The following is a 22,615-nucleotide window of genomic DNA, read 5'->3' on the forward strand; positions in this document are numbered from 1 at the left end:
GCATTTCATTATTGAATTCAGAGATGTCATTGTCTAGCTCAGTTTAGTTTAAATAGTATCTGTGCAATCAAATCGGCGATAATCGCTAGAAATTAAGTGTCCCCAACTGAGCAAGCCAGAGGTGACAGCGGCAAGGAACCAAAACTCCCTCTGAGACAGAATGGAGAAAAAAACCTTGGGAGAAACCAGGCTCAGTCGGGGTCAGTTCTCCTCTGACCAGACGAAAGTTTATATTTCTATTTTAATTTTGTTGCAATTTCTAACAATAGTAGTATTATGTAGTTAGGTATTTTATTATATTTTAGTTATTTTGTTATTTTTGGTTGATATATCTGGGGATATATCTCTGGGGGTCATCTGGGTGTCCTGGTCTCCGCTGACGATCAGGGCTGTAGACATCATCTCTTGGTGCTGATCCACCATCTGATCGGATACGGACTGAGAAACAGACTAGGAAAGAAACAGACAAATATTAGCGTAGATGCCATTCAACTTATGATGTAACGAGTACACCGTGTGTTATGGGGAGTGTTCCCGGTTCCGGTTGATCTAATTAATGCAGCCTAACAATCCTTTAACGGATTTGAATAATAGAAGCGTATTAATGTGTTATGTGTAAGCCAGGCTAAAGAGATGGGTCTTTAATCTAGATTTAAACTGACAGAGTGTGTCTGCCTCCCGAACAGTGTTAGGTAGACTGTTCCATAGTTTGGGTGCTAAATAGGAATAGGATCTGCCGCCCGCAGTCGATTTTGATATTCTAGGTATTATCAAACGGCCGGAGTTTTGAGAACGCAGCAGACGTGGAGGACTATAAGCTTGAGCTCGCTCAAGTACTGAGGAGCTAAACCATTCAGGGCTTTATAAGTAATTAACAAGATTTTAAAATCTATCCGATGCTTGATAGGGAGCCAGTGCAGTGTTGACAGAACCGGGCTAATATGGTCATATTTCCTGGTTCTAGTAAGGACTCTAGCTGCTGCATTTTGGACTAACTGTAGTTTGTTGATCAAGCGTGCAGAACAACCACCCAATAAAGCATTACAATAGTCTAACCTTGAGGTCATAAACGCATGAATTAACATTTCTGCATTTGACGTTGAGAGCATTGGTCGCAATTTAGATATGCTTTTGAGATGAAAAAATGCAGTTTTACAGATGCTAGAAACATGGCTTTCAAATGAAAGATTGCTATCGAACAGCACACCTAGGTTCCTGACTGATGAAGAAGAATTGACAGAGCAGCCGTCAAGTGTTAGATAATGTTCTAGGTTATTACATGTGGGGTTTTTAGGTCCGATAATTAACACCTCTGTTTTTTCAGAATTTAGCAGTAAAAAATTACTCGTCATCCAGTTTTTTATATCGACTATGCATTCCGTTAGTTTCTCAATTTGGTGTGTTTCACCGGGCCGCGAAGAAATATAGAGCTGAGTATCATCAGCATAACAGTGAAAGCTAACACCATGTCTTCTGATAATATCTCCCAAGGGATTAGAGCGTGAAAAGTAACGGCCCTAGTACTGAGCCTTGAGGTACTCCATACTGCACTTGTGATCGATATGATACCTCTTCATTCACTGCTACGAACTGATGGCGGTCAGATAAGTACGATTTGAACCATGCTAAGGCACTTCCACTGTATGTAGCATCAGAACGAGTCAGACAAAACTAAGATTCGATCAGGACATCGAAACATGAGGAGCCGAAATTCCAGGAGAACATGACAACGTCGTAAAGATGCCCATCTCCGACCTCTGGACCTCTGGACCTAACCAACAAGCCTCTTCCAGAACAGTTTGCAACATTAAGACAAAAGAACACTTATTGATAAGTGTTCAACGCAGGAAGGAGATCGTCAAATTTGGGGTAAATAATCAAGATTAATGGTCAAAGAGATGGCCATCACATGTGTTCCACGAGAGAAATCACAAGCTTCTTTAGATTGACTTTTCCCCCACACATAGAAGACAAAGAACCAGACGGAAATCCTTCTGTCCAAAGAACATGTCTTTTGGTCCCCACAGATCTACACAGAGACTTTCTTTTTCATATGCATATAAAATCATCCTAAAAGGAACTTTTCTAGGCATAACACTATATTATGTATGTAACCACACATTAGACTATCATGTTTTAAGCACATATTATGTATGTCTTTCTAATAACTATTGAATGACTTTAAGGTTAGTCGTGTTTGGTATGTATGAGTTTGACATTTCTAGCTTGAAACGTTTCTTCCAACTGATTCTTTGTCAAATGTATCATATTCTGGTTATAGAAATCACATCCAAAATTATACTTTGCAAGAGTGTGTAAAATTCAGACCATGTGACTGATAACATGCTGATTTATGATGGAAGGAACAACCCTAGCTAAGATAATAGCCTATCTAATTGGTCAAGACACCAGATGGGATGTGTCCAGAAGCCGAGTTTAAAACCTCAGGACACCATCAAATCTCCCCTTCTTCTCGACACCGCGTTTTGACGCTGTTTTAGCGCTCTTTGAGCGTGCTCTGGCCTACAGGCCAGTTGCTACTTAACACCACGATGAGAGGAAAAACCACCTAGTCTCGTTACTCATTTTATTCTTTTACTTTAGTTTCTTTTCTTTCCGTTGAGTCTCGTGTTCAAAAGTTAAGTTTGCCGCAAAGTCCAGCTCCGACTGCACCCGCTTCAAACTTCAACCAGCAACGGACTCCAAGACCATCCTCAGCCAACGCCCAACCATTGGCTTCCCAAGACATCACTTCAAAGACTACTGAACTTCCAGCCAATCACCAACTCGGGAAAACCCCTTTCCTGCAACGACGACGAGGACAGAAGGGAATCCCTGTAACACAAAGGCAACGCAAGTAAAACAACTCCAGATTCTAACTGAACTGGTGCATTTAATATAAATTTTAGCCTCATTGAGAAACTATGTATTAATTAAGTGATTGATGGTTTGTTCAGGTCTATGCAATAGCACATATTGCTATAAACTTGGGATTTCACATTCTCATTCTCTAAACTCATCCTTTCTCTCTTTCTGCAACGTGTGAATGTGTGAATGCGTGTGTTCATGTTAGATTAGTTTGTCTTAGGTTTATATAAATAAAGTCTTATTTATATTCAAAAGAGAAGTATCTTGTGTTTTGTGCTTACAAGTTAATGTCTTAATCTGCCGATCTTGTTACTGTGCTTATTAATAGTGTTTTCACTATATTTTGGATTTTAATATCCAGTGCAGAGTTGATGTTATACGGCTCGTTCAGTGAATCGCTGCCGACTCAGTGATCAGCCGCAGAACAGTGATTCTGTTCAAATTACCTATAAAATCATAAATGATTCCCTTTGAGCTAAATTAAAATTATATTTATGTATCAAACCCTGCACAACAAAGTTTTGTAGTCTATTCAAAAGAATGGTCGATAGTGTCGAACGCAGCGCTAAGATCCAGTAGAACTAATAAAGAGATACAACCACGATCAGATGATAGAAGCAGGTCATTTGTAACTCTAATGAGAGCAGTCTCAGTACTATGATACGATCTAAATCCTGACTGGAATTCCTCACAGATATCATTTTTCTCTACGAAGGAATATAATTGTGAGGATACTACCTTTTCTAGTATCTTTGACAGAAAAGGGAGATTTGAGATCGGTCTGTAATTAACTAGATCTTTGGGGTCAAGTTGTGGTTTTTAATGAGAGGCTTAATAAGATTAGATTAGATTAGATTCAACTTTATTGTCATTACACAAGTACAGGTACAGGGCAACGAAATGCAGTTTAGGTCTAACCAGAAGTGCAATAGCAGCAAGTGCAGGATATACAATGGTTGAATAAGTGCAGGACAAGGATATGTACTGAATATATGTATAAATATATATAGAAAGATGGTTATTAATATAAACAGAATTTACAGGTGAATATGTATAGTGAATAAATATACAGATGGCTATTACTATAAACAGAATTTACAGGTGATATGTACTATCAATATAATATATATACAGATGGCTATTACTATAAACAAGGTGTAAAAGTGCAGTGGAAGTGATTGCATATTACAATTAGACATACGGTGCAAAATGTTAATGTAAACATTGATAATGTAAACAACAGTCAGCAGTGCAAATGAGCATAATCCAATTTAGGTATGGTAGTGCAAGATACAAAAGTAAACAGTTGTTACTGTAATAAAAATTTACATTCAGTAGTGCAAATGAGGCCGATGTGAGGTAGGAGAGAAGAGTTAACAATATATGAGGAAGTGGATCAACGGGGGTTAGAGTTCAGTAAAGAGACAGCTCTGGGGAAGAAACTGTTCTTTAGTCTGCTGGTCCTGGTCCGGAGGCACCTGAAACGCCTGCCGGAGGGCAGGAGAGAAAACAGTCTGTGGGCTGGGTGAGAGGAGTCCTTAAGGATGCTGCGAGCTCGATGCAGACAGCGTTTCCTCTGGATGTGTTCGATGGCAGGTAGTGGAGTCCCTGTGATGCGCTGGGCAGTTTTCACCACCCGCTGCAGTGCCTTGCGCTCCGCAACAGAGCAGCTCCCATACCATACTGTGACACAGTTGGTCAGGATGCTTTCTATTGCGCAGCGATAGAAGTTCACCAGGATAGCTGAGGAGAGCTGATTCTTCCTCAGTGTCTTCAGAAAGAAGAGGCGCTGGTGAGCCTTCTTGACCAGGCTGGAGGTGTTGGTTTTCCACAACATGTCCGCCGAGATGTGGATCCCCAGGAACTTGAAACTGGAGACACGCTCAACAGCCATTCCATTGATGTGGATGGTGTCGTGTGTGCCTCTTGACTCCTTCCTGAAGTCCACGATGAGCTCCTTCGTTTTGGTGGTGTTGAGGAGCAGGTTATTTTCAGTGCACCATGTGGCCAGGTGCTGGATCTCCTCCCTATAGGCAGTCTCATCGTTGTTACTGATGAGGCCAATCACCGTGGTGTCGTCTGCAAACTTGACGATGGAATTAGATCCATACACAGGCTTGCAGTCGGAGGTGAAAAGGAGTAGAGAAACGGGCTTAGCACACAGCCCTGTGGTACACCAGTGTTAAGTGTGATGGATGTGGAGCAGGTGAATCCTGATCGAACATTCTGGGGTCTGTTGGTCAGGAAGTCCAAAATCCAGTTGCACATTGAGGTATTGATGCCCAGGTCTCCAAGTTTGGCTATTAACTTGGTTGGGATGACAGTGTTGAATGCTGAGCTGAAGTCAACAAACAGCATACGTGCATAAGTGTTCTTATTGTCCAGGTGAGTGAGCACAGAGTGCAGTGCCATGGAAACTGCATCCTCTGTGCTCCTATTGCTACGGTAGGCAAACTGGTGTGAGTCCAATGTGGATGGTAGAGAGTCTTTTAGGTGTTCCAGGACCAGCCGCTCAAAGCACTTTAATAACAGCCAATTTGAAGGTTTTGGGGACATATCCTAATGACAATGATGAATTAATAATAGCCAAAAGAGGATCTATGACTTCTGGAAGCAGCTCTTTTAGTAGTTTAGATGGAATCGGGTCTAACATACATGTTGTTGGTTTAGATGATTTAACAAGTTTATACAATTATTCCTCTCCCACAGTAGAGAATGAGTGGAATTGTTCCTCAGGGGGTCTATAGTGCGCTATCTGATGCGATACTGTAGCTGACGGCTGCAGGGATACAATTTTATCTCTGATAGTATCGATCTTGGAAGTAAAGTAGTTCATAAAGTCATTACTGCTATGCTCTTGGGAAATGCCAACACCTGTTGATGCTTGATTTTCCGTTAATTTAGTTACTGTATTGAATAAATCCCGGGGGTTATGTTTGTTTTCTTCTAGAAGAGACGAAAAGTAATCAGATCTAGCAGTTTTTAATGCTTTTCTGTAGGATAGGGTACTTTCCCGCCAAGCTAAACAAAATACCTCTAATTTAGTTTTCCTCCAGCTGCGCTCCATTTTCCGGGCTGCTCTCTTTAGGGCGCGAGTGTGCTCATTATACCACGGTGTTGGACTCTTATCCTTAATCTTCCTTAAGCGTATAGGAGCAACCGCATCTAAAGTGCTAGAAAAGAGAGAGTCCATAGTTCCTGTTACATCATCAAGTTGTTCTGAGCTATTGGATATGCTGAGGAACGGAGATAAGTCAGGATTTCGTATACTAATATCAGCCTATAATTAATAAATAAAATGAAAAATAGTAAAAAGTAACTATTGCAAACAGATAATTATTATAAAACACCATTCTAACAAAATTATGACTTTATAAACAGCGTTTTTAAATGTTTATAATATACTGCGTTTATAATACGCTAAGGAGAAAATGCTCAGCAGTGCTATTGACTGATGAAATTTGCTCATGGTTGTTTGTCTTTGCAATTTAACTTTTTCAAATTTTACCTATAAACTTAAGCATCTTTTCTTCACAAGTCACAAATCTTCACAGGTCTTTAATTTTGAAAATCGTGCGGTGGGCGGGGCGCCGTGGAAAAATGTAACAGTTCCAGACACTTTCTGTTGCGGAGAGTTAGTACGCTTGCGTTTCGTGATTTCTGTTTGTGTGTAGCAGTTTTGAGCCGCTGAAATGCTTGAAAATGAAAGCAGTGATGGTCATGAAGCAGAAGAGTATGTGGGACTTGCGGATTTTGTGGCTGAAGGAGATGAGCAGGTACAAGCTTCTGTGCACATGATGATCGCCTTTCAAAATAAACCCAGATTTCACTGCCACAGTGTGCATTTACTCATCATGATGAATAGCCTATTCATTTTTGGGGGATAGAAGACTGATCAAATGACTTTGCTTATAAAATATCTGTCAACATCTGATTTGCCCTATATTTTTAGTCTTCTAAAGCCATCGCGTTAAAGTTGGTTTTCGTTTGACATTCGGCTTGGAAAGTTAGGGAGCGTCTATAAAGTGTGAATAGATTAAAAAAAAAAAGTATCTCCAGCTCTAAAACACAAACAGCGTTATGCAAATTCAGTATTAAACATATGAACGAAACTGATTTGGTACAAAACCACATAAGCTTACGCAACGATTTTTAAAATGTATTCATATTTATTTAGCATGTTAACCAAGTACATAGCTTTGTTTATGAACATATTTTTAATTTGCCAACATTTATGTTATAGGACACAGTAAATAGGAAAATGAGTGAGAGAAAGGAAATTAATTCTACATCGACCTGACATAAGTCATTCTACAGAAACGTCCACTTTACTGTCCCTAGACGTTACAGAAATATTACAATTGAAATACACATTAGGGTTACAATTTTTTTATATTTTAAAATGAAACAATATGTTATTTGAACAATTCCACCTTCCTGAGCCATCAATGTGGCATTATTAATTATATAGAATTCCAAGCACCACAAATCTTTTAGTTGATGTCACTGGTGTGACCTATTTGACCTATTGTTAGGGAACTGTAAAAAAACAAAACAAAACTATAATACAAAAGGATTAAACTACTTAATTTAGTGAGTATACCATGATTGACAACATGTGGCTTGATACCTTGCAGCAGACATTTTGTAAAATGCATTTTTCATGAAAAGTGTCTCTGGTGTTACTGTCACTGGTGTTACCTTCCTTATGGATAACACCAGTGATTGAAGATCAGTATATCAGGTCTAATGTATGTCACTGGTGTTACTGTGCTGTGTTACTGTGTTACTGTACTGTTTTTGTCTGTCACATTAAATAAATACAACATAATCTCCTTATTTCTTGTATTTTCATTATTTTTCTGTAACTCTGACTACATGTGCTGAAATGTTTTTTTTTTTTTTTTTAGAAATAATATTTTATAAAAACTTTTAATATTGCTAAAGAAGGTAACACCAGTGACAAAAAATGATACATGTGGTCTTGAAATAATTGCACAAAAAAGCTAAAAAAAAAAATTAATCTGTCATTCATATGTATTCATAAAGTAATCTAATAATGTGGTCTAAGTTTAAATGTTAAAAAAAAATATATATATAGTTTAAGACACCTTGCCATACTAAAAGTGGACGTTTCTGTACAATGACCCAGGAATCGAACTCAAGTTCTTGTGATGTCTCCTGATTGCTGGCCAACGCTCTACCACAACGCCACCAAAGTGTTTTATTTGGATGTGTAACATCATATTTACTCACATTTCCTATGTCCTGAAAATAATTGTAATTGTAACGCAGATTGTTTATTTGCGTTAAAAATGTAATACAGCTGCTGGTCACATGCATTTCCTTTCCATCATACATGAATCTTATCGTCAAAATAACACTGTATTTTTAATTAATTTTTCCGTCATACAAACCTATTAAACTTCCTGGTCATGTGACCTGATGACATCACAGCTAGTCTACTATGTTCACACGCATTTCCTTTCCATCATACACGAGTCGGATTGCGAAAAGAACAATTAGTGTATTTTAATGAATTTTTACGTCAAACAAACCTATTAAACTTCCTGGTCATGTGACCTGATGATGTCACACTAGTTGTAATATCTTCACACAATCCTGACACACATCATATACATTACTTGGATTTTGGAAATATGATTTTGTGTATTTTTGGTGAATTTTTGAAATATTCAAATCTATATAATTGTTATGTTCCCTCATATTGCCACACCCACTGTATAATATTCAAAAATATTTGTCAAACACCTCTCATGTAGTTGTTTGTGGAAATATGTCTTTGGTAATTTTAAAATAGTTTTTTCAAAAATGTATATTATAAAAAATGTATAAAGTGTGTATATACAGTCATGGCCAGAATTATTGACACCCTTGGTAAATATGAATCTGCATTGTTAATCTTTCATTCAAAAAAAATTCACAAAAACCTAACCTTTCATTGAAGTAAAACAATTAAAAATAGGGGAATCTATTTGGAAGAGGCCTGGAAGAGGACGTGTGTCTATATCGTCCTGATGCACAGTGAGGAGAAGAGTTTGAGCGGCCAAAGACTCTCCAAGGACCACAGCTGGAGAACTGCAGAAAATAGTTCCAGTTCCCTGACCTGACCTGTAGAAACTGAGTGGGCTGAACTGAAAATGAGAGAGTGTGAACATGGACCTATCTGGAGAGATACTATAGAATAATGGTCTCGACGATGTCAAAAAAGAGGTTTGCATTTAGAAAATGTACATTTATGAATATGGTATTTAGCTAAGAGGAAAATAAGATTTATGAAATAAATAACACTTTCCTTTTCACAATTAAGAAAACCAAAAATTACATTTCTATGTGTAAATTCAAAATTAGAATCGAGATGACATAAAAACAGACTCCTCCTGAAACAATTTTCTTATCGTTTTTTGTTTGTTTGTTTTATATGCCTATAAAAACGGGACAGTTTGATAGGGATGTTCATAATGCTATAATTACACCGTAATAAGAAACTTAAACTAGTTTGGAAAAATAACATGATGTATCAGACTCCATATAGAGGAGGGCTTATCGATACAGTTCTTTATCCAATTTATTTTAAAGCTTTGATGTGTGTCTGGATTGTGTGAAGATATTACAACTAGTGTGACATCATCAGGTCACATGACCAGGAAGTTTAATAGGTTTGTGTGAGGGAAAAATTCATTAAAAATACACTAATTGTTCTTTTCGCAATCCCGACTCGTGTATGATGGAAAGGAAATGCGTGTGAACAAAGTAGACTAGTCGTGATGTCATCAGGTCACATGACCAGGGAGTTTAATAGGTTTGTTTGACGTAAAAATTCATTAAAAATACACAAAATCCTATTTTCGATATTTTTGGCCATGACTGTATATATATAAATCTGAGTTGTGTATTATATGCTTCATGTATGTATAAATACATTGTATGTGATTTGAGTTATTTACATAAAACAACCACTGTTAAACAGATTTATTGCATTAAGACAATCAGTTTACTTACATAACAGATATATTAATCATATAAAAGTTAACAACTGTCTTAATCTATACCTCATCTATTTGCATTATTAACATAAACTACACATGAAAAAGTATCACTTTTTTAGTGTTTTTATGAAATAATGCACATATTTAACCAGATTTATTGTGGATTTTGCACTTTTGAGACACTCCCTAACTTGACATGCCCAAGTGGGGATTGTTGTGAGGACTTTTTCTACTTCTGATGCTTAAAACGATTACATCATTGAATAATATTATTATTAATTGTGATATTATGCTTTTAAATGTGATCTGGACGAGATACAGCATGAGCAATGACTATTATGCGATTACATATGTGACCCTGGATGACAAAACCAGTCTTAAGTGTCAATTTTTTTAAATTGAGATTTATTCATCATCTGAAAGCTGAATCAATAAGCTGAATAAATTGATGTATGGTTTGTTAGGATCGGAAAATATTTGGCTGAGATACAACTATTTGAAAATCTGGAATCTGAGGGTGCAAAAAAATCTAAATATTGAGAAAATCACCTTTAAAGTTGTTAAAATTAAGTTCTTAGCAATGCATATTACTACTCAAAAATGAAGTTTTGATATATTTACGGTAAGAAATTTACAAAATATCTTCATGGAACATGATCTTTACTTAATATCCTAATGATTTTTGGCATAAAAGAAAAATCGATAATTTTGACCCATACAATGTATTGTTGGCTATTGCTACAAATATACCCCAGCGACTTAAGACTGGTTTTGGGTCACATTTAAATTAATGCTGAGGAAAAGATCGAATGTCTAACGAATGTCGAAAAACCAACTTTACCATAGCTTAGTACAATAGCTTAAACAGGGCGATTCAAAAGTACATGTGCTCACAAGATACGCAAAATAAAAAAAATAAAATAATAAATAAACAAACATGTATTTTTATTTCCTTGTTTTTCTTTAACCGACAGCTTAGTTTCTCAGTTGGTGATAAATTGAAGGTCTATGACAGGAGTTCAGACATCTGGTGGTGGGCTGAACTGCAGGGTCACTTTGGTTATGTCCCATCCAGCTATTTGCATCAAAGAGATGAGGATGAGAAAGATGCTTGGCAAGATGAAGAATACTTTGGCAATTATGGGACATTAGTGAGTACTGAAATGTTAAGCTTGTCAGTCTAAAACTTAACATCCATTTAAAAATCTTTCAAGTATGATTAAAAACATAGGATTCTTCATGCTAAAGCGAACGTATGGTTAACATGTATTTTCTGAATCCTGCTGTCAGAGGCTTCATCTGGAGATGCTGTCAGATAAACCCCGCACAGAAGCATACAGGCAGGTGATCCTGAGTAATAGCGCCGCCCTGAGGGGGAAGGTGGTCATGGACTTGGGCTGCGGGACAGGGGTCATCAGCCTCTTCTGCGCCCGTCTAGCACAACCTGCTGCGGTGAGACAAACTAAATATTTGTTTTAAAATCATGAAACCTCATCATGGGTGTAAATCATAGCAAATGCCTATAGAAATACCACTAAACTCTTTGTATTGACATTTGTATCTTCATGGCTGTTTATATCAGTTATAACACAAATAGTCTTTAAATTCAGAAGTCATTTTGCTGCTGGTTTATAAAAGAAATAAAGCACTTGAATCCCCTGGCTTATTACTTTATTCTCGCATTTAAAACATGTTATTTAGTATTTTAGCCAAAGCAGTGTATAGTGTAATTTTAGGGTCTCCTAATCAAAAATCAAACCTATGCCCTCGATGGGGACAGTTATCTTGAAGGTTTATGGAGTTGCAATTAACAACTGGTCTAAAATATCTAAGATCATTTTTAAAGAAAAATTTATTTTGAATTATTTTTACCATAATAAAAACTACACTGATTAAAAAGTGTTCCTTTAATTTTTTTTTTGAGCTGAGTATAGCAAGTCAATTTAACTCCTGGGATATTGATCTGGGCTGCGTTTCCCAAAAGCATCGTCAACGTCATTGCACACAAATTTCGTCCGAAATTTTCGCACGTTAAAAGATTAATTCGACCTCACGTTATGCCAATCACTTTACACACTGCCTCCGAAATTTTCGTCTGTCATAAAAAAATTCGGATCGGGTTAGATTTTTGGCATTTTTGGCATCCATAGCAAGCATTTTGAGAGGTGTTTTGACAGTTCAGAGCCACCATACAAGCGATCGCCAAAATCCTGAATGGCGATTGTCAAGTTCCTCCACTTTGTCTCGCAGCACAAAGCGCCGTAAAGCATCAAACTGAATAACTGACATCCTGAAGTAAACTTTGAATCTCCCGTGATAATCTCGCTGCTCCTGAGGGGGAACTCTCCTTCCTCTCTATATCTCAGTATTGGATGGACCCAATATTTACTTTCTTTTTCTCTTTTTAAGAAGCGAGAGGACAACAAAATCATCCTCACTGCTTAAAGACTCCATTTAGTACTGTTTTGCAAATTTATTTGCAATGGATTAATTAATACGCATCGGACTCAGTGTGCAAGGTTTGTGTCCGTGACAAATTTTTAGGATAACGAATAAGAAAAAACGCATATGAAAATTTCGGAGTCAGTGTGCAATGACCTTAAGTCTAAGTTGATCGTAGGCTTACGATGCTTTTGGGAAATGCAGCCCTGGTCAGTTAAGTAGCAGAGGGGGTTGTTAATCAGTTTCAGCTGCTTTGGTGTTAATGAAATTAACAACAGGTGCACTAAATGGGCAACAATGAGACGACCCTCAAAACAGGAATGGTTGTACAGGTGGAGTCCACTGACATTTTTTTTCTCTACTCGTCATTTGTTTTTTTTTTATTGTTTTTCACTAGTTTTGCATTTGGCTAGGGTCAGTGTCACTACTGGTAGCATGAGGCGATACCTGGACCCTACAGAGGTAGCACAGGCAGTCCAACTCCTCCAGGATGGCACATCAATACGTGCCATTGCCAGCAGGCCACTGGTGTGAATGTCTCCGACCAAACAATCAGAAACAGACTTCGTGAGGGTGGCCTGAGGGCCCGATCTCCTCTAGTGAGCCCTGCGCTCACTGCCCGGCACCGTGGAGCTCGATTGGCATTTGTTATTGAACACCAGAATTGTCAGACTGTCCCTGTGCTTTTCACAGCTGAGAGCAGGTTCACCCTGAGCACACGTGACAGACGTGAAAGGGTCTCCGAGAAACTGTGGAGAACGTTATGCTGCCTGTAACATCGTTCAGCATGACCGCTTTGGTGGTGGGTCAGTGGTGGTCTGGGGAGGCCTATCCATGGAGGGATGCACAGACCTTTACAGGCTAGACAATGGCACCCTGACTGTCATTATGTATTGGGATGAAATCCTTGGACCCATTGTCAGACCTGGGTTCCTTCTGGTGCACAACAATGCCTGGACTCATGTGGCGAGAGTATGCAGGCAGTTCCTGGAGGATGAAGGAATTGATAACATTGAATGGCCCCTATGCTCACCCTAAATTCAATAGAACACCTCTGGGACATTATGTTTCGGTCCATCCGACGCCTGCCAAGTTACACCTCAGACTGTCCAGGAGCTCAGTGATGCCCAGGTCCAGATCTGGGTGGAAATACCCCAGGACACCATCCATCATTAGGAGCATGCCTCCACGTTGTCAGGCATGCATACAAGAACGTGGGGGCCATACAAACTACTGAGTACCATTTCAGCAAAATGGACTAGCCTGCTGGATCATTTTTTCACTTTGATTTTCGTGGTGTCTTTAAATTCAGCCCTCTGCAGGTTGATCATTTTCATTTTCATCAAACGATGTGGCATCCTTTTGTTCCTAACACATTACCCAGTAGGGATGTACCTGAATAGCGAATCCGTATTCAGAAGGGCATGGAAGACGAATAATGCATTCTATTGGGCCACAAAAGTGACATGGTTAGCTGCTTGCTAGCAGCCTGTTACGTTAAATTTCACTTGCCTCATAAACAGAGAGAGGTAAGGACGATGTCAAATGATTTGCAGATCCTGAGCACCACTGACAAACATCTAATCCTGTGATATGTGTAGTAAGTAGTGCCGCTACGTAGTAGATTAGGCTGTGTGTGATCGTGAATCTCAAAAGTGAAAGTAAAAAGCAAACGCTGCATTCATTAAGTGATTTCAATGTCCCACATATTAATAATGGCTCCGTGAAAGCACTGAAATATATTTTTCTTGTATATATTGTATTTATTCCCTTTACGGTTGCCGTAGTACACATCATTATCTTTCCGAATACCGTATTCGGATTCGGGCACATCCCTATTACCCAGTCTATATCAGAATAGATATCCAGAATGATATATTTCCCTATTGAGATCTGATGTGTTTTCAAAGTGTTCCTTTATTTATTTATTTATTTTTATATAAAAAGCTAATATTTATATTCAGAGCCTGTTTTATTTTTCCTGTAGGTATATGCTGTGGAGGCCAGCTCAATGGCAGAACACACTGAGGAACTAGTGAGGCAGAATGGCTGTGAGGGAGTCGTGACAGTGTTTCGTGACAGAGCTGAGAATCTCACTCTGCCTGGGAAAGTGGATGTTATAGTGTCAGAGTGGATGGGCAACTGCCTTCTGGTATGAATATGGATATTACAGCATATTTCATATTTTCAGTTTTCACCGACAAAAATCAACCGCATATCACAGAACAAAGATAGTAGGTCTGTTGAGTGGATAAACAATGTTAATTTCTCCGTGAAATTATTTTCACTTTAACTGTAATATGACTTTGCATTTCTATGTTTAAATCCTCTTTGAAGACCCATTTATATTAGCTTATTTTAAAGCACACTTAAAAACAACAAACATTGAAACCAAAGTGCTATATATAAAAAAATGTCAAACAGATTTAAAAACACATATGTGACCCTGGACCACAAAACCAGTCTTAAGTGTCAATTTGTTGAAATTGAGATTTATACATCATTTGAAAGCGGAATAAATAAGCTTTCCATTGATGTATGGTTTGTTGGGATAGGACAATATTTGGCCCATACAATGTATTTTTGGCTATTGCTACAAATATACCCCAGCGACTTAAGACTGGTTTTGTGGTCCAGGGTCACATATACGGTACACACACACACGCACACACACACACACACGCACACACACACATATACATTATGTACACATATATACACACAGTGCATTCAGAGAGTATTCAGACCCCCTTTGCTTTATTCAATTGTATTATGTTGCAGCCTGATACTACAATTGTTTAACTTAATTTTCTCATTAATTTACACTCCACTCCGTACCTCATAATGACAAAGTGAAAACAAGAATTTTAGAAAGGTCTGTAAATTTAATAAAAAGGAAAAACTGAAATATCACATTTACATAAGTATTCAGAAAAAAACTGAAATTTAGCTTAGGTGCCTCCCATTTCTCTTGATCACTGCCGAGATGTTTCTACACCTTGATTGGAGTCCACCTGTGGTAAATTAAATTGATTTGGACATGATTTAGAAAGACACACACCTCTCTATAAAAGGCCTAACAGCTGACAATGCATATCAGAACACGTATATATTCTCTACCAAATCTATGTTCACCCCACACTCCAGATCAGTAGGCGGCAGTAATGCACCTTTAAGTTGGTTTGAGATTTGAAATAAGCACATTTAGTGGATAAAAGTGTAATATTTCTCCATTTAAACATTTGTTATGTTCTCTATGTTCTATTGTGAATAAAATATTGGCTCATGTGATTTGAAAGTCTTTTAGTTTTAATTTTATTCAAATAAAAAAAAAAAAACATCCCAACATTTCCGGAATTCGGGTTATTATATATATATATATATATATATATATTAGTGCTGTCAATCCATTAAAAAAATGTAATCCCCTTAATCACAGTCATGGACTGTGATTAATCATGATTAATCACAAATTTAAAATACTAGGATTTACCTATAAATGTGTTGAAATAAAGATGCATGACAAACTAGTTTAAGGAAACAGAACCTTTCACACTTCCGACAGGTATGAGACATAATCCTTATTATTCTTTTGTTTTTATTCAGCCATTATCAGCCTTTAAACTGGCAATAAAACGTTTACTAAGCCACATCGCTTCAATCCCAGCATACATTTACACAACTATTATCAAAAGTATTTCTAAATAAATACAACAAAACATTTTCTTGCGACCGTACATGAAGTATTATGACAAAATGCATTATGAAGAAGAATTGGACCTGTTCTGCAGGTGCATTAGAGCTAATATTAGCATCATGCTTCATAAGACAATTTATGAGATTAATAGTACACTTTTACTCAGAACTCACTTCAAACCACCATCGAGTGTTTGTAATAATTTCCTTTTACGATCACATGTGGAATTTGGTCGTTTACTATTGTTAAACTATGCTATTTATAGCCTTTTATATCGCTGCACAAATTAGCATTTGAGATGTACACATTCCCTCTCAAGAAAATCACATACAAATATCCTATCGTAATCATGTGTTTATTATCTTATATAATCTATAGTGGCTGTTGTCATGTTTATTTCTGCTGTGTAAAAGCCTTAACATGTGCTCTGCTGAAACTCACGTTGTTTGTGATGCTACAACCGCCTCTCCGTTCTTAAGTTGCCAGGTATACGTTCCATGTATAATACACATTAGTAAAAGGATCTATTTTAATTTGTATTTGTCTATATACACCTTGGGTGGCCGTGGCACATTATAAAAGTAGCCCAAAAAAAAAAACCCCGCAACCCATGGCTCTGTAGTTTTTCCCGCGACTGCATTTTCAAAATAGCCCACTTGTGCCGCTGCCCTGGCAACACTGGTTCGCTGTACCCTCATCACACAATGATAGATAACCTTCAGCGCTGCGATGACGGGAAGAAGTTGGGGTCAAACCTTCTCAAGCGATTAATTTGCGTTAAAAAAAATATTAACGCGTTAAATTTTTATAATTAATCGCATGTGTTAACGTTGACACACCTAATATATATATATTTATTATATATACACAAACACATTTTAATTATCAGTGTTAAATTTTCATTTGTCCATTTATTTTTGCATCATTACATGTCTAATTTTTTAACCTGTTTTACATTTTTGTATAGCACTTTGGTTTCAACGTCTGTTGTTTTTAAGTGTGGTTTATAAATAAACTAAACAAAACTCTCTATGTTTCTCAGTTTGAGTATATGGTGGAGTCAGTGTTGCTGGCACGTGATCGCTGGCTGAAGGAGGGTGGAATGATGTGGCCGTCCTCTGCCTGTCTGACTGTCGTTCCTTGCCAGGCCTTTTCTGACTACAGGCAAAAAATGGAGTTCTGGGAGAAACCATATGGCCTAGACTTCAGCTACCTACAGTGAGGCCTTTCATATTAGTTTACAGCTCTTTATGACCTAATTTCAGTGGGTATTTAAGCAACTTGGCATTGCATTAGGTGAAAAATACCAATCAAGTGGGTTTGAAATTATGTTGACCTACACCTGTTGTTATTCTGATAGGACACCTGTATGAACTTAATTTCTGTCATGACAACTCTCAGAGGGCTTGGAATGGTAATGTACATGACAGTGTTAATGTATTTGGTCTTGGCTGAATAGATCTGCTATGCTGCTGCTGTGGCAGAGCAAGTACCAAGACTTGCTACTGCCAATACGTCCACAACATTCAGCTGTGAGCATGTAAGAAATACTACTGCTGCAAATATAACATACATGAAATAACCCCCTTTAGCAAACATTAATCACCTCGTAGCAGATCTATACAGGGGGAGCTGGGGAAGGTGGAGGGTTTCTGAAGCACGCTGCGAAACTGCTACAACAAGCACTAGTCATATATTTGAATGTTGAGCAGAGAGCTCATTGGCTACCGATACAGGAGAGAACCAATCAGCTGTGCCATGTGATAATGATGTCATTAGGTGAGATTGAGTTAGACCTATCGGACTGCCCCATCTAGAGTTTCATACTAGAACTCTGTATTTGCATCATGATAACTCTCAGAGGGATTGGCATGGTAATGTACATGACAATGTTAATGTATTTCGTCTTGGCGGAATAGATCTGCTGCTGCTGCGGCAGAGCAAGTACCGAGACTACTGCCAATATGTCCACAACATTCAGCTGTGAGCATGTAAGAAATATAACATACATGAAATATAACATACTGAAGATATCGGCGTGTCTTCAGCGATTACATATGCTCTATGCAACAATTATTCAGAAGTTCTTAAACTACGGTGCATTGTTCTTGTAAAAAGAAATAAATAACTGTCAATTACTGAATAATTGTTTTTAATCAAATTTGTTAATTCAATTTTTGAATGAATAAATAATTAAATAAGAGTACTGCATTGTGATTTGCCACAAAATGGCTGAATTCATTAGCTATGTACATCACTGTTATGATAAATGTTAAAACAGACCATTTGTTAATATTTTGTAGGTCACTTGCACAGAAGGAGTTTCTCTCCAAGCCTAAATTTAGCCATCATCTCTTACCTGAGGATTGTTTGTCCACACCAGCTGATGTTATCTCTTTTGATATGGTCACGATACAGGTCTCAGACTTAGAGGTAAATGTTGAAATTTGGGTTAGATGAAATAACCTTTATTTAAAAGGAAGCACATGTTAACTTAATTTCTTTTCTTGACTTGTTCAGAGACTCAGAGGGGAGTTTTGTTTCACTGTTGAGAAATCAGGCATGTTTCATGGCTTCACTGTCTGGTTCAGTGCACATTTCCAGAGTTTAGAAGAGGATAGACCATCAGTGGAGTTGAACACCGGACCATATTCAGAGTATGATACATAAATCGATAATAACCAAATAAAAATACACGATAGCATACTTCAAATTCACTTCACACTTTCAGATGTGAATGCAAGTTCTAATTTTCAGTTTACAGTTCACAGGACAATCTGTGTGTAAAACATTAATCTGAATCCTTAAATGCTAAACCTTAAAGCCTTTATTTTTTACAGGATCACTCACTGGAAACAGACTCTTTTCATGCTGGATGCACCAGTGACAGTTGAGGAAGGGGACATTATTGTGGGGTCCATATGTCTGCAGAGAAATCCAGTATGGAGACGCCACTTGTCAATCACATTTTCATGGAACATAAATAGCACAGAAGTTTCTAGGGTGAGTTTCTTCATTTATCATTGCTTAATCTCATTAAAAAAAACATTTGTTTCCTGTTGTTTTGCTTCATTTTGGTAATTGCTTTGTTTTATTTAACACCTTAACTCTAGATTTTAACCTTGTTGGCATTAAGAAATCTCAGATGTAATACCAACATGAATATTTGAAGCACTCTTCATTCACACTCTGAATATTTTTGCAGGTTCAGACAAAGTGTTTTCCAATGTGGAGGTGACCCTAAGACCCATCCGTGAACTTTCTTAGTAAACAGAACCTTTTCTTTCTTTTTGCAGCTATACAATCGGGAGTGCACAAAACATTACACTACATCTTTATCTTATAGAAGGGATTTTCAGATTTCTTTTAGCTAAATAAATCTGACAAAACTAAAGTAGAATTGACTACATTTGATCAAATATTTGCCTCATTAATTAATTAATTCATTCATTCATTCAAATATTTGCTCTAAAAATCTTTGAAACCAATACTTTTTTTTTTAAATTCCAGAAAACATGGATTTTGTGCATATTTGTCTACTCTATATATTTTAATATGATTGTATGAAATAATGATGGAGTAGGCAAAGCTCCTCTATTTTTCAATTGTTTTGCATTTTCTGAAGCAACAGCACACTCTGTTGGTGGAGATGTGTAGTGCAAATCCAGCTCAGGATATTACGTACATGTGTTTCTTCTTCAAGAGAATCTCGCGCTAGTGATGGGAGAAAGTAACCTTTTCAAAGCTTTTGATCTACTGAACCAATTGCTTCGCAAAATGATTCACTGTTTTCTTTAAATTTGCCCATTACTGGATTAAGAGGGCAGGCATTTGATGGTGCGGCAAATATGGCTGGCAGGTATTCTGGAGCACAGGCCATCATTAAAAAGGAACAAACTCTTGCCCCATACATCCACTGTGGTGCCCATTGTGTAAATCTCATTACACAGCATGCTTGTACTGCCTCACGTGTTATCCACAGTGCTTTACAATGGGTTCATGAGTTTGTTTGGGCAGTCAGGTAAATTTAAATCTTTGTTTAAGGAAGTTGCAAAATCTGTTCAAGGGTCCTTTCAATCTATAAGGCCCCTTTGTCCCACAAGTTCTTGGTCTTTTGCTTACCAGAGGCTATAGTATAGAGGAATTGGAATTGGAGAATCTCAATACATCTCTCCAAAGTCGAACACAGACCATCAGTGGTATGTTGCCTGTGTGAGGGATGCTGTTGCAAAGAAAAAAAATCCAGTGAGGCTTTTCTGATCTCTCTCCGATTGCACTGTGCCGTTCTTGTAATCCTAAAAGTCTAACAGGTCAGGCTTGTGCACACATGTGCATTCATCTCCATCTGAGTTTTACAAAATGGAGTTTTAAAAAGTGCTTGATGTTGTGCATATGCAGAATATTTTGAGCAGGAATGGCTGCTAATGCTAAGGAATTTGGAAAACATCCTGTTAACAGGAGTGGTCCATAATGTGATACAAATGTACCCACAACTGGACAAAATATCCCTTAACACACAGTTGGCAATGTTCAGATCAAAGTATATTATGCAGTCCGCAGTGAAGCAGCAAGCATCCTTCAGGTGATGTGTCCAGAAATCCATAATGTATCCTCAGCAGAAGCTGAGAGAAGTTTCAGTGGTCTTAGAAGGCTAAAAACATGGCTTCAAAGTACCATGACACAAACACGGCTGAATAGTAGTGCTTTGTGTCATATACACAAGGACAAACTTGATAAAATTGAGAGAAAAAAAGATTGCTCAACAATTTGTGGCCTGCAAGGAAAGGCGAAAATTCAGTTTGGAAGTTTTGATTAAAAATCTCACTTTTCAATTATGAAAATATTTAAACATTAGACACTGATTTTGGTTTTCTTAAAATGTCTTGTATAAAATTACTGTAAATGCAGTCTGCATACTCATTTACGCTCATCTGTTCCCTCTGTTTTCTGCACAAACCATTAAAGTTGAAATACCCACACTAAATTGTTTGTAGTTCCTGAACCCATAAGCTTTAAACACATTTGTCTTTTCTGAAAGACACTTTTTTTTGTCCAACTTTTAGGTATTAAGATAGAAGTTATTTTTCAACTGAATTATTGTGCATAAAATATCTTTATTTCATAAAACTAAAGTATGGATGTCCACACTTACCTACAAAGGAAAAAGACCTTAACTCGAGTGTGAAACTGAGAAAAATAACTTTTTAAAATAAGTTTTATTATTTGTCCAGCCAAATTAATTATAGGTAGGACACTGGAAATTTGGCAATTAGATGTTTTAGTAATGAAAATTATCTACATTAAAAAAACATTGTGAGCTCAAACTTGATTTTTCTTTACCCCGATTTTAAAGTAATAAGTCACAGCAAAGCAAAATGCAGCAACTTCCATATTACCAATATTTAGTGCTGATCACCATTTATAAAATAGTTAACACCTGTATAAAATCTAGTGATTGTGGGCTGTCTCATAGGCTATTGCATATAGTAATGTGACTTAACAGTTTTTTGACCGTAACAAGCAGACAAAAAGTTTTGAGTGGATATCATTTTGCAACCAGTTTGTTAGGCCTTTACTCAGTAACTTAATGCTAGACATAGCATAATTGCTTTTATACTGACTTGAATGGAAAAAGCCTAACCTAAAATAACACCTTGTGGATTGATGTGAACGCCAGCAGTAATAATGCTCAGAATGCTAGTGGATTAAACATCTCAGATGACGTTCATCGCCATGGATTGATTTTATCGGGTTACAAGAAAAGGTATGGATTTATTTGCGAACTGTTAGTAGCCTGCTGATTTTATGATTGATCAATGCTACATGATGGCATTCGAGTCCACACACGTTCAACTAGAACTAGCCTGGTGAATAATCTGCATTATAAAAGGGGAAAAATCTTCACGATTATTGCTGCCAAGGTAGGCTATCTAGTCCAGTGGTTTTCCTCAGGGCCCCTGCTGATTTTGTACGTTTTCCCACTGACAAAGGAATGATCAGTCTATAATTTTATTGGTAGGTTTATTTTAACAGGGAGTCTCAGTTTGTTGCCTGTATAAAAGACACCTGTCCTAGAGGTCTGCAAGCCCGGGCTCGGGCCATTTTTTTTTTCTACAGATCGGGCTCGGGTCGGACCCGGCTCATTTAGCTTTTCTCCTTTTATTGTGCCCATATACGCGCAGAGCACACATGGCTACTGTATTAAATACTGATTATATTATAAATATTATACATCGCCTAAGCAATACGCAAGGCATACGCACACATTAGCATACAGGTGACCATGCAGAGCATCAGGAAGAAGTTGGAGCGTGGAGTTACAAAAAGTTCCCAATGCTTCGGGAAAAGCTGCATTTTTGATCAACCATGCATTTGATGATGATCCCGACTCGCCATCTCCTCACTGGATGCGCCTTTAGGGATTTTATAATGAAAGAGTTTTTGTTTTCGATTTGAATTATTTCGTTATAAAGTAGTAATTTAAAGCTTTCTATAGATACTATATTTATCAAGTCAGTGAGGCAAGTAGGCTATATGCTGTGTTTCGGTTTTTCAGAAGCGCTCCGCTTGCTCAAAACCGAAACTGCTTTTCTTTTTT

At 37.5% G+C, this 22,615-nt stretch overlaps 1 protein-coding gene across 6 annotated transcripts; it reads left to right on the plus strand.

Moving 5' to 3' along the window:
• Positions 1–6,476: 6,476 nt before the first annotated feature.
• prmt2 (protein arginine methyltransferase 2) lies at positions 6,477–20,989 on the plus strand. 6 transcript variants are annotated; one of them, XM_058787419.1, is made up of 10 exons: positions 6,477–6,644; positions 10,853–11,029; positions 11,169–11,330; positions 14,308–14,472; positions 17,060–17,235; positions 17,477–17,557; positions 18,321–18,450; positions 18,538–18,674; positions 18,858–19,020; positions 19,223–20,989. In XM_058787419.1, the coding sequence occupies exons 1-10, from the start codon at positions 6,561–6,563 to the stop codon at positions 19,253–19,255; spliced, it is 1,308 nt and encodes a 435-aa protein (XP_058643402.1). In that variant the 5' UTR covers positions 6,477–6,560; the 3' UTR covers positions 19,256–20,989. The 6 variants fall into 6 exon arrangements, with proteins under 6 accessions (XP_058643402.1, XP_058643403.1, XP_058643404.1 ...); XM_058787420.1 differs by lacking the exon at positions 17,477–17,557; XM_058787421.1 differs by lacking the exons at positions 17,477–17,557; positions 18,321–18,450; positions 18,538–18,674.
• Positions 20,990–22,615: the final 1,626 nt, after the last annotated feature.

The sequence above is a fragment of the Onychostoma macrolepis genome, chromosome 09 (genome assembly GCF_012432095.1).
Source record: "Onychostoma macrolepis isolate SWU-2019 chromosome 09, ASM1243209v1, whole genome shotgun sequence".
NCBI lineage: Eukaryota > Metazoa > Chordata > Actinopteri > Cypriniformes > Cyprinidae > Onychostoma > Onychostoma macrolepis.